The sequence below is a fragment of the Melopsittacus undulatus genome, chromosome 8 (genome assembly GCF_012275295.1).
Source record: "Melopsittacus undulatus isolate bMelUnd1 chromosome 8, bMelUnd1.mat.Z, whole genome shotgun sequence".
Taxonomy (NCBI): Eukaryota; Metazoa; Chordata; class Aves; order Psittaciformes; family Psittaculidae; genus Melopsittacus; species Melopsittacus undulatus.
The window spans coordinates 53443147-53455251 of NC_047534.1; the positions used below are offsets into that span (position 1 = coordinate 53443147).

The following is a 12105-nucleotide window of genomic DNA, read 5'->3' on the forward strand; positions in this document are numbered from 1 at the left end:
GCCGCTAAGGGAGGCTCCTTGGGAGCTGTGCCATGCGGATGCTGTGAGCTCCATCCCAAACCACTGTCTGGATCTCTGTGCTTTGTGACCAGGAAGGGCCGCAGGGATGGGTGGGATGCAGCACAACGGGTGTCCTGAGGATGCTCCCTTCCTCTGCTCGGCCTGAGGCTCCCTCTGCTGCCTTCCTGGGGGATCCAGCCTTGGGCTCTGGGGTCAGGGTTTGCTGAGCCTGGATGGGGTAGGGTCGCCCATTCCCAAAGGCCATGGGCAAAGCAACCCAGAGATGCAGGCCTGAAACCTCTGGGATAAACATTTCCTCTTCTTTCTCCTTTTTCTCTTTCTTTCCCCCTCCCTTCTTTCTCTTTTCCTCCTTCATTCTCCCTCTCCTTTCCCCCATCTCTCTTTCCCCTTTTCCCTCTTTTTCCCCTCTCCTTCCTTCATTTCCTTGTTCTTTTCCTCCTTTTCCCCTTTCTCTTTCCCTTTTCCTCCCTCTTTTCCCCCTCTCTTCAATGTCCTTCTGGGACAGGACCCAGCTCAACCTGGTCCAGTGGAAGGTATCCCTGCAGTGAGCAGTGCAACCTCATTTCCCCTGTTTGAGCCTGATGTTCTTAAAGGCCTTTTCCCACCATAGGACACGTGGTTCTATGATTTCCAAGGGACATGGTTGCACCAGCAGTAGGAAGATGCAACCAGGAGGGAACTGGGACCATCCTGAGGGTCCAGTTTGAGTTTTAAGCAAGGGCAAGGTCACAATGAGCTTGTGGCAGCATCCCTTGGAGCATGCCAAGCACTTGAGCCTTGAGGAGGGTGAAACAAGGGCTATTCCCAGCTCTGTCAGCATGGCTTCTGTTTGAGGAGAGCCTGGTCCAGCCCCTGGCTGGGTGCTTGGTGCATGGGAGAGGACACTGCAATGGGATGCTCCCAACCCTCCTTTTGGGGTGCCCCTTCCCTTGGAGGTGTGCAGTGAAATGAAGATCATTGCCTTAATGAGGCTGGCGCACAGGGAGGTTGCTGCTTTGCTCTGCTCTGCTATCATGAGCTGCTTAATCCCAGCAGAAGGGAGGAATAGGGATGTTTTCCAGCTGGGCATTGTGTCTGCATGCCCAGCGTGGTGCCACTGCCAGCATCCTCGTGGTTGAGATGAGGCAGCTCATCAGAGCTCATAGTGCTCCCGCCCTGGCTCTGGGGGATGCTGTGCAGCTATATGGGAGGCTTGGATAGCATCCCTGCTTATTCCTGAATTCCCAGTTCAGGAACATCGATCTTACCCATCTGTCCTCCCAGCAGCAGCAGTCACCAATATCCCTCTTGGATGTGCCAAGGATGCAGAGGAGGGGGAATAGGGATCTGGGGGGTTCAGATGGAGAAGAGAAGGCTCAGGGGGGACCTGACGGCTCCCTCCAAGTGCCTGCAGGAGGATGGAGCCAGGAGGGGCTGGGCTCTGCTCCCAAGGAACAAGGGATGGGACAAGAGGAAACAGCCTCAAGCTGCACCAGGGCAGGTTTAGATGGAGCTGAGGAACAGTTCCTGCCCCACAGGGTGCTCAGGCATTGGAACAGGCTGCCCAGGGCAGGGCTGCAGGCACCGTCCCTGCAAGTGTTCACACAGCGTGGAGACGAGGCCTCAGTGCCATGGGGCAGTGGTGGCCTTGGCAGTGCTGGGAATGGTTGGAGTGGATGAGCTTAAAGGGCTTTTCCAACCTGATTGATTCCATGATAGCAACAAGGTCCTGTCCCAACAGATCCCACCACCGGGGCAGGTTGGCTCCTTTCATCAGGTTGATGGGATCAGATGAGCTTCGGGGTTGTGTGGTAGCTGTATGGAAACTCTGACACAGACATGAACATGTCCCACACTCGATTAGTCGTGGGCTGTTCCGCACCGTGCGCCTGTAACAGCATCAGTCACGGGGCGGACCTGTTGGCAACAGCATCCTTGCTGCACCAGCTACTATTTTGAGGGGAAAACTGACCCGTTTCGCTTAAAAAGCAGTGTGGGAAATGGTGTGTGAAGCAAAGCAGACAGCTGGGCATTCGCTGCAGTGCTTTTCCTGAATAGACCTCATCTGGAGGAGCATGGGGATAGTTCCATCTTCCCACTCCATATGGTGGGACCACGTTACTGCAGACTGCGGCTACCCCGGTCATGCAGAGGGAGCTGAAATGGTCACCTTGGTACCGGAGCTGAGGATCAATTCCTTCCCCAAAGGATGCTCAGGCATTGGAAAAGGCTGCTCAGGGCAGTGCTGGAGTCACCATCCCTGCAAGTGCTCACACACCATAGAAACCAGTGCTATGGGTTAGTGGTGGCCTTGGCAGTGTTGGGAACAGTTGGACTGGATGGGCTTAAAGGGCTTTTCCAACCTGGTTGATGCTGTGATCCATGACCCTTCTCAGGGATGCTTTTTGAGCCATGGAGGTGACTTGCCCAGTAGTGTGAGGGCCATGGGTGAGCTCCATCCCTGAAGGGCACTAGGGACTCGGTGCTCCCAGGGTGATGGGGCAGCACTGATGGGGGGAAATGGACCAGATGAGTGGATTTGGAGGGAATATCCTTAAGGAAATATCCTTCAGTGCAACTGAAGTTTTAGAGGCTGGGAGAACATCCAGGGGAGATTTTCATCCTGGGCTTCAGGAATAGGGAAGGGGTGATGGGTTCAAACCGAACCAGGGGAACTTCAGGTTGGAGATGAGGAATTTCATTGCTGTGAGGGTGCTGAGGCGCTGGCACAGGGTGCCCAGAGAAGCTGTGGCTGCCCCATCCCTGGCAGTGCTCAAGGCCAGGTTGGACACAGGGACTTGGAGCAGCTGCTCTAGTGGAAGGGGTCCCTGTCTGTGGCAGGAGTTGGAACTGGATGAGCTTTAAGGTCCCTTCCGATCCAGACCAGTCTGGGATTCTATGATACTTGAGGCTGCTGTCCCTTGCAGCTCCTGGGTTTGAGGCATTGCTGGCTCATGATGCTCATGGAGCGCAGGATATTGCATGTTCTCCCCTCACCATCCTGCAGCAGCACAATGGGGGGTCCTGGCCCTGTAACCAAGCTGGGAATCAGCTTGAAACCACTTTGGGAACTTGTGTTTCCGACTGGTGGAAAACTTGGGAATGTTTGTTGGGATATGGGGGTCTTTTCCCCCTTGTTCTGTTTTGCTTTGAGTTCATCACCTTTCCCTGGTGTGAAAGTGATGGGATGTGTGTGTCACACTAAGCTGGGTATCCATAGGGACCCTTATACGGCTTGGGAGAGATGGGATTTAGGATGCTTCTGGTTGGGAAGGAGTTAAACCCCAGTGGCAGCGGCATGAGCTGGGGCAGGGAACAGGGTGTGAATGAGGGCTGACCGGGCTCCAAAACAGAGGTTTTGGGGGGCTCAGGTGGGTTTCCAGCCGGGAGATGGGGCTCTGCCGGTTACTGGGAGCCGGTTATTGGGAGGCCGGCATTCCGGAGAGGAGGGTTTGGCAGGGCCACTCCTCCCACTGCTCCGGTTTGAAGGGTCGAGGAGACAGCAATGTGAGTGTTCCGGGATCCCGGCTGGGGCAGTGCTGCCTCTTCCCCCTTTTCCTTCGCTCTCCGGAGCGACAGGGATCGTTTTCCCTTCCTAATGGCCCCACTTTCCTTGGGGGTTCTGCTCCTCCTGGCTTGCTGCTTCTCCTCTTCCCAAACGAACCTCCTGGACTGGATCTGGAGCACAGCAGCACCCGGTGAGGGAATGGCAGCATCGGAGCCACTCACCTCCACAGCTGCTCCCATTCCCAATGCATCCTTGAGGATATGGGGTGAACAGCTGGAGCGGGATGTCACCACCCCACAGCACCGGGAGCCGGAGCCAGGCACAGCAGCACTCATTGGTGAGGGGACTGCAGCTGAAAACACTGGGAATACCACAAGGCTTGTGGAGAGCACCACACGGGCACGGATGAGCATTGCTCCTCCCCACAGCACGTCACCTACACCCGAGCAGGATGCGGCCACCAGCTCCATTGAGGACCTGGGGATGGGGAGCACCAAGGACCTACAGCTCCTGCGGATGGGGAGCACTGAGGACCCACATCGCTTTGGGATGGGGAGCACCAAGGACCCGCAGCTCCTGCAGATGGGGAGCACTGAGGGTCCGCATCTGTTTGGGATGGGGAGCACTGAGGACCCGCATCTCTTGGGGATGGGGAGCACTGAGGACCCGCATCTCTTTGGGATGGGGAGCACCAAAGACCCACAGCTCCTGCGGATGGGGAGCACTGAGGATCCTCATCCCTTTGGGATGGGGAGCACTGAGGATCCGCATCTCTTGGGGATGGGGAGCACCAAGGACCCGCATCTCTTTGGGATGGGGAGCACTGAGGACCCGAATCTCTTGGGGATGGGGAGCACTGAAGACCCACAGCTGTTTGGGAAGGGGAGCACCGAGGACCCACATCTTTTGGGTATGGGGAGCACTGAGGACCTGCAGCTCCTGGGGACAGGGACCCCTGCAGTGCCAGGGCCATGGGTGTCCTTGCAGAGCCCAGCAGGTCCCCATCCAGGTAGTGCCCCTTTTCCTTCCTCCCCAGGTGACAGCAGCCATGCACAAGCAGTGCTGCCTGGGGACCCTATGGCACATCCAGCTCAACCACACCATGGAGCATCACCTGCATCCCTGAACCCATGGCACAGCACTCACCGCCCGGGGCTGGCGCTGGCTGGTGTGAATGGGAGCTGGAGCTCTGCTGTGCCTAATGGGAGGGCAGATAACAGTGTGGATCCTCCTCTTCTTGCTCATCCCTTGGGTCCTCTTGACTTTGACCTCCTAACAGCCACTGCGCGACTCTACAGCAATAGTGGCACGGGGCTCGCATCCTTCTTCCCTGGATTGATGCCACCATCCGGGCACTGCCAACCCATCCCATCCCAGCTCCCATTCTGCAGTGTACTGGGCACCAGCCACTTCACATTGCCAAACTACCTGCGCCACGGCACCGAGGTGGAAGTGTGGGCAGCTTTGCATGAGTGGGAAGGGCTGCTTGACTCGCGGTGCCATCACTACCTGGAGTGGTTCCTCTGCTTGCTCCTGCTCCCCGGGTGTAGTGCTTCGGTCCCCATAACCCCCCCGCCATGCCAGGGCTTCTGCGAGGCCATCAGAGACCTGTGTTGGATGCACTTGGCTGGTGGGCGCCTGCCTCTGCCTTGTGATGCTCTGCCTGCGGAGGATGGAGGGTATTCTTGTGTCTTTATTAATGCTTCTGCAGGTAATGCGGCTGGGTGATGGCTGTGGGTTTGTGCATCTCCCCTTCCTAAACTCTCTGGGTTTTAAGGTGCATGGGGATGCTTCTGCCTTGTCCCCATGGGATGCTGCTGAGTCCAGTATCGCTTCTCCAAATGAGGAATGCCAATGGGTTTTGCTTCCCTTCACAAGGCTGAGCATCACCATCCCCTCGGGCTGTTTCGTTCCCCCCATCCCTCATGAGATGCATTGAAAGGGAATATCCCAAGGCAAGAGATGCTCCCTGATGGCATCGTGCTGGCACTGAGGGCCAGGTTTGCTGTGTGCTGTCTGTTCTGGGAGCAGGGTGAAGGACCAGGATCCTGGTGACCACCCAACCATGGTGTTGAGGAGGCTTCAAGGTGACCCTCCTCAAGGTGCCTTCATGCTGCTGTCCTGGAGCAGCCCTTTGCCTTGGATTAATGATCTACCCAATGGCTAATGTTTGATCCCCTCCTTGCTTGGCAGGAAGGAGAGGTTTGCTTCCCCTCCAGCTTGGTTGTAAGGTGGTTGTGACCCTTCTGTGTGTCAGCCATGGACCGAGATGTGCCTCTACAGCAAGGAGGTGAAAGATAGTTGGGGGGAGCACAACACTGGTGGTTGGAGCAATGCAATTGGGGTGTAAGAGCAAGAACAAAGCTTGAGATGGAAGCAGGAAGGAGGGATGGAGCTCACTGCTCTCCCCACCAATGAATGAAGCTGTGTTCGGTCCCCCCATGCTGTTGTCTGATGGCCTGAGGCTGCCAACCAGGAGCGAGGAGATGCCATCAGAGGGGTGATTCAGTGGGGAGCAGGCAGGCAAGGGTCACAGTCATGGTCCCCTCAGTGTCAAAGCAGCTCTGTTCGATGGCTGACCCTGGGGGCCTGTGGTGGGATGATGGGGATGCTCAGATAAGGATTGCTATACACTGTATGGAGTGACTTGAGATCCTGAGGCCCTCTGCATCCCAGCTTTGGCTGCCTTGGGAGCTGGGAACGTGGCTTGGAGCATCCCTGGGGCTTTTCCAGTGACAACAGGAGCACATTGGCAATGCCACTGCAGGCAGAGACATCCCCACATGCTGGCACCATCCTCAAAGTGCTGCAGCATCAGCTTTCCATGCTGTGTGGTGGGAGCTACCACTTTGCCATAGGGATGAGAGGGTGCAATGTTTGGGTACCCTTTGCATGGCCTGAAAGCTTTGGGGTTCGGAAGAGGCATTTGGCTTTTGCAGGGGTCTCCCCTAATCTCCCCCCCACCACAGCCCCCCCTTTGTTGGTTGCACAGGGACAAGGTGCATCCCTGTTTGCTTTGGGGGATGCCCAGCTCCTACCCTGAGCTCAGGGATGAGTTTGGAGAGGAGGGAGGATCCCAGAGCCCAGCCAGGGGCAGTGTGGATGCAACCCACATCACTAACAAAAGCCTCTTTCAGCCTCTTGTGTCCATCTGTCTGTCCCCCTGCCCTGCCATCCCCAGCCCCAGGGGCAGACAAAGGCTTGTCTGGCTGCAGAAACTGAAGCGCTGGCTCTTACCCCTATGCAGACCCCTTGGGAGGAAGCTCTGGTTTCCTTTTCCCTTAAAGCTGCTGTGAATTGGGCTTCCTCCAGATGGGGATAAGCTCCATCCCTGCATCCTGGTGTAGGGTGGCTGGGGATGGGGCAGTGGGGATGAGCTTGTGGGGTGCCTGAGCATGGGGTGTCTCAAGGGTAGGTACCAGGCTGGGGCTTGCTGTGGATCCACTCCTTGCCCCATCATTTTGGATATAAGCTCTGAGCTTGAAAGGATGCTGGGATCAGGATGCAGAGCCTCAGAGCAGGCTGGACCATGCCCCATAGGGAAGCCTGATCCCGGTGCAGGACAAACAAGAGGGGATTTAGGGCTGGTGCAAGACCAAGGGGGAGGTTTCCTCAGTTTTGGGGTGCCAAGCTTGGGAGGGACTGGGGGCTTTGGGGGGCAGGGTGGGCACAGGGTAGATTGAGAGCACCAGGCTCAGGATAGTTCTAATGTCCCTGCTGCCTGGATCCCTCTCCTGGGGCTGGCACTGGGGCTTGGCAGACGGGATGCTCCATGTGCGCAGGTACCCGCAGGCTTTGGAAGAGGCACCAGGTTTCCATCTCCTCCCAAGAGACGTGTTTTCCTTCAGGCTGGGCAAGGCTGAGCTGATTCCTGTGTGTTCTTTTTGGGGTGGTTTTCATTCCCTCCTCAGCTTTTTAAAGGGCTCTGGAGGACAACACCTGGCTCCTGAGCATGGATGGAGGTTCCTGGCTGCTCCTCCAGAGCTCAGCACACCTCTGATACCCCCCATTGCTCATGTCAAACACCAGGGATGGAGTTGGGGACATTCAGTTGCCTCAACCCCTGCTCCTGGCTTGGGATGCAGCCGGAATTCCCAGTGTTTCAGAGCCAGGCTGGTTGGGTTTCCTTGCTCCTGGGAAATAGGGAGTTAAAAAGGACCCGGCTTGCTCACTCCCATTGAGTTGGCACCGGCCCCAGCGGTTGACATAGGAGAGGAGGAATCTGGCGCCCGGTGTGTGGGTGATGAGGATGTGTCTGCTGCCAAAGCAATGGGAGGCTCACCCCAGCCAGATGTTCGGGTGGAAGAGACCGTCCTGAGCAGAGCTTCCCGAGGCCAGCTCCAAATAGAGATCATCTGGGAAGCTGACCGGGAACACCGGCTCCCCAGCCCCATTCCCAGGGTGTTGCTCGGGTTTATTCCCAGCTGGGGTGACCCTGTCATGGGATGATGTTGAGGGATCACTGTGACCCAGAGCGGGTATGGATGTAAGATGCTTCCTCCTCAGCTCAATGGTTGTTCAGCATCCTAGTGCTCCAGTAACATCCTCCCACTGCCTGCATCATGGACAAGATCCCTTTGGTCTTGTGGACCATGAGGATGCTCAGGGGCTGGAGCACCTCCCATATGGAGCCAGGCTGAGAACATTGGGGCTGTTCAGCCTGGAGAAGAGAAGCTGCATGGAGACCTCAGAGCAGTTTCCAGTGTCTGAAGGGGGCTACAAGGATGCAGAGAGGAGCTCTTCATCAGGGACTGCAGTGATAGGGCAAGGGGTGATGGGTTCAGACTGAAACAGGGGAGATTTAGGTTGGATATAAGGCAGAAGCTGTTCCCTGTGAGGGTGCTGAGGCGCTGGCACAGGGTGCCCAGAGAAGCTGTGGCTGCCCCATCCCTGGCAGTGTTCAAGGCCAGGTTGGACACAGGGGCTTGGAGCAGCTGCTCCAGTGGAAGGTGTCCCTGCCTGTGGCAGGGGTTGGAGCTGGATGAGCTTTAAGGTCCCTTCCAACCCAAACCATTCCATGATTCCATGATCTCAGGGATCTCCCAGCTGTGGTTTGAGGGCTGGCAACATTTATGGCATCACATCCAAACAATGCAGCTTGATGGGCATGGCTGCCTTGTCCAACCTGCAGGGCAGGCATGGCCAGTGGGGTCCCCCAAAGGCAACTTGCTGGGATTGACCATCCCCATTGAGCCGATTGTGACCATCCCTTTCCCTTCATCTTGCAGAGAACCCGAGGGCCGACGTTAGCCTCCTGGAGCTGATTGGAGACCCCCCCCCAGATGAGATCCTCAAGATCAATGGCCCTGACAACAACCCTGGCTATGTATTCGGCCCCAATGCCAACACAGGCCAAGTGGCGCGGTACCACCTTCCAAGCCCTTTCTACCGGGACTTCTCCCTCCTGTTCCACATCCAACCCACCACCCCAAGGGCTGGAGTGCTCTTTGCTGTCACGGACACCTCGCAGAGCATCATCTATGTGGGTGTCAAGCTGTCGGAGCTGCGGGCGGGCAAGCAGCACATCATCTTCTACTACACAGAGCCGGGCTCCCCTCGTTCCTATGCGGCAGCCAACTTCACTGTGCCCACATTGCTCAACCAGTGGACGCGCTTTGCCATCAGTGTGGAGGAGGATGAAGTTATCCTCTACCTGGACTGTGAGGAGCACGACAGGGTCCGGTTTGAGCGCTCTCCGGATGAGATGGAGCTGGAAGAAGGCTCCGGGCTCTTTGTGGCTCAAGCCGGAGGGGCTGACCCGGATAAGTACCAGGTAAGGCATCAGGGCATCCAAAGGAGCATCTCCATGAAGTCTGGGTGAGGATGGAGGGATGTGGTCCTGCTGCTCTCTGTGTGTGTGTTCCTGGGGAAGGAGGCATTGGAGATGGGGCTCAAAGGTGGCTTTTTGGTCTTGGGTCTTAACCAGAAGCAAAGCAGGAGGAGGTGGGGTTGTGCTACAGCAGCCGCTCTACAGAGCCTCTTTGGATGTCCCCATTGCTATAAATACCCAGCTCCTTCAGTGGAGTGCATCTCTTAGCTGGGAAAAACACTTGGATGGAGCATATCCTTACTGGGGTGGTGTCTGCAGGAAGGCGTCAGAGAGGAGGTGATAGCTGAGCTGTGATAGGAGCATAACTTATGCTCTAGATAAGATTGATGGGAAGCGTGGGAGAAGTGCCCAGCAGGCATGGAAATCCCCTGCAGTGATTGAGGAGAGGGGAGGTCAGGATTGCACTGCCAGGTTTCTCCCATGATGAGCAGGGTCTGCCCAGCAACAGGGGAAAGCTCAGCTCAAACAGCATCCTAAGTACCAGTTCAATGGCTTCAGGCAGGGAAATGTCCCCCTGGGATGCAGTTAATGATTGATTTTGCACTGGAAAATCAGGTTGGTCCTTGGAGGGTTCAAGAGCAACGTTCTGCTCTTAAAGAGCCATTGAACGTGCTGGGAGGGCCGGGTCATGGCTGTGGAGCAGCCCAGATGGTTTGGCACCATTTGGAAAGCAAAGCAACCACCCAGAGCTGAAGGAAAACATCCACCCGGGCTTGCAACATCACAGTCCCACTGCCCACCCCCAGTTTTCCCATAGGGAATAGCTGGCCATCAAGGGAAGGGCGCTGGCAGCCAGAGAGGGGAGCGTGATCTTGGACATCCCATTGGCATCTGACTGCCTCGTGGTGTTCCCATCGCCCTGACTCGCATTATGTGGAACTAACAGGGCATCAGGCTGATTAAAACCTGGCCCTTGCTCAAGCCACAGGAGGAGCTGCTTGCAGGCAGGTGGAGAGGGGCTCTTGGCATCCGTGGTTCTTCCCAATGTGCCTTTGTGCCAATGGCATGGAACCTGGAGGGGACAAAGCCTACAGAAGCCGGGCTTGGAGCAACCTGCTCTAGTGGAAGGTGTTCCTGGTTGGAAGTGGATGAGCTTTAAGGTCCCTTCCAACACAAACAAGTCTGGGATTCCATGAGATGGGGTCTGGCAGGAGGGTTTGTTTGCAGCTGGATGCAGGATAACACCTACAGTGCTGCTGCTTCCTTTATGGGGGCAAAGGACTTCAAAGTGCCTTTGGAACATCCTCATGGGGATGCTTTGGGTCAGGCTGGTTTCCAATGCCTCTGGTAAGCACCAGGACCAGGAAGGCCAGGCTGGGGTGTTGTATTCATCAAAGCCTGGGCTTGCTGCTGGTGCTCAGTGGGAAGCAGAGGGGTGGAACGGAGCTGCTGTCACCAGGGCGAGCAGCTGGAGGAGGTCACAGTCTGGCTGGGGGGCATTTGTTGGTGGGAGGGTTATATATATATGTATATATATATATACATATACACATCTATATGTATATACATATACACACCCATAGAAACATAATATAGCCATGATATATTTACAGTATATGATAGGTGTTTATCTATGCTATAATAGATGTACAAGATGTTCACATTATAATGTCACAGCCAGCCTGGCTGAACTGCAGCTGCCCCTGATCCTTGTTTCCTTAACCCCATGGTGTTTCCTGAGAGCAGCTCTCCCTCCCAGATGTGATGTGCTTTGCTTTCAGATGAGCCCAAATGTTATTGTAGGTGTCTCAGACAGAGAATAGACAGTGAGCAGGAGCTATCTGCCCTCTCCAAGCTTGCTTCCCAGCGGGATCCCCTGCTGGGATCAGAAGGATGGATGGGCAGCATCCTATCCTGGCAGCATCCTCATGTCCCACCCCAGCAGTGAGGACATGGGCTGGGCTCTGACACTGCTTGCTGTGGGAGCCATGGGGTTCAGGCTGGTACCCAGATCCCAGCTGAGACAGAGATGCTGCCCCCCCCCAGGCAGCTCAGCCATAGGACGAGGGGTGATGGGTTCAAACTGAAACAGGGAAGTTCAGGTTGGATATAAGGAAGAAGCTCTTCCCTGTAAGGATGCTGAGGCGCTGGCACAGGGTGCCCTATGAAATACAGAGATTATGGGGTTTTTAAGTGTTCAAGCCCAGGTTGGATGGGGCTTGGAGCACCCTGCTCTAGTGGAAGGTATCCCTACCCGCAGCAGGGGTTGGAACTGGATGCTCTTTAGGATCCCTTCTGACCCAAACCATTCCATGATTCTATGGGTGTTTGTCTGAGGGCAGCATCCTTAGGAAGGGATTTGTTCCTTGTATAAACAAGCAGCTTGGATGCACACAGTGCTTGCAAAAGCCCAATCAATGGTAATGAAGTGCAGCTCAGCCTAAGAAATACAGAACTGGAGCTGCCAGCAGCCCTTGCTTGGAGCAGAGAGGATGTCTGCAGCTGGGGAGCCCTCCGGAGAGGAGAAACAAGGAGCAGGGCCAGGAAGATCCCTGTAAAGCATGGATCCTGGCAGCTCCAGTGCTGCAGCCATGCTGGTGGTGCTGGGAACTGGGGCTACATGGTTGGAAGCTCTCAGTGCTGGATGGGTGCTGGATGCAGAGCACTTGGCATGGTGTCCTTCCAGGGGGTCATTGCTGATCTGAAGCTACATGGGGACCCACGGGCAGCTGAGCGTCAATGCGAGGAGGAAGAGGATGATGCTGAAGAGGTGAGTGCTTGCAGCTCACCTAAGGGCAGGCTTTGGGGGCCGCTGCCCCCCTGCTCC

General features: G+C 56.0%; 1 protein-coding gene across 2 annotated transcripts in view; it reads left to right on the forward strand.

Moving 5' to 3' along the window:
• COL18A1 (collagen type XVIII alpha 1 chain) overlaps positions 1 to 12105 on the forward strand; it is a 37073-nt gene that overhangs the window by 14883 nt on the left and 10085 nt on the right. Inside the window, exons 1-3 of one of the 2 annotated variants that reach the window (XM_034065187.1) lie at positions 3584 to 5219; positions 8737 to 9281; positions 11965 to 12048. In XM_034065187.1, coding sequence (XP_033921078.1) covers positions 3599 to 5219; positions 8737 to 9281; positions 11965 to 12048 — 2250 coding nt within the window. In that variant the 5' untranslated portion in view covers positions 3584 to 3598. Of the gene's footprint in view, positions 1 to 3583; positions 5220 to 8736; positions 9282 to 11964; positions 12049 to 12105 lie in introns of those variants that run through there. The other variant, XM_034065188.1, reaches the window with a different exon arrangement.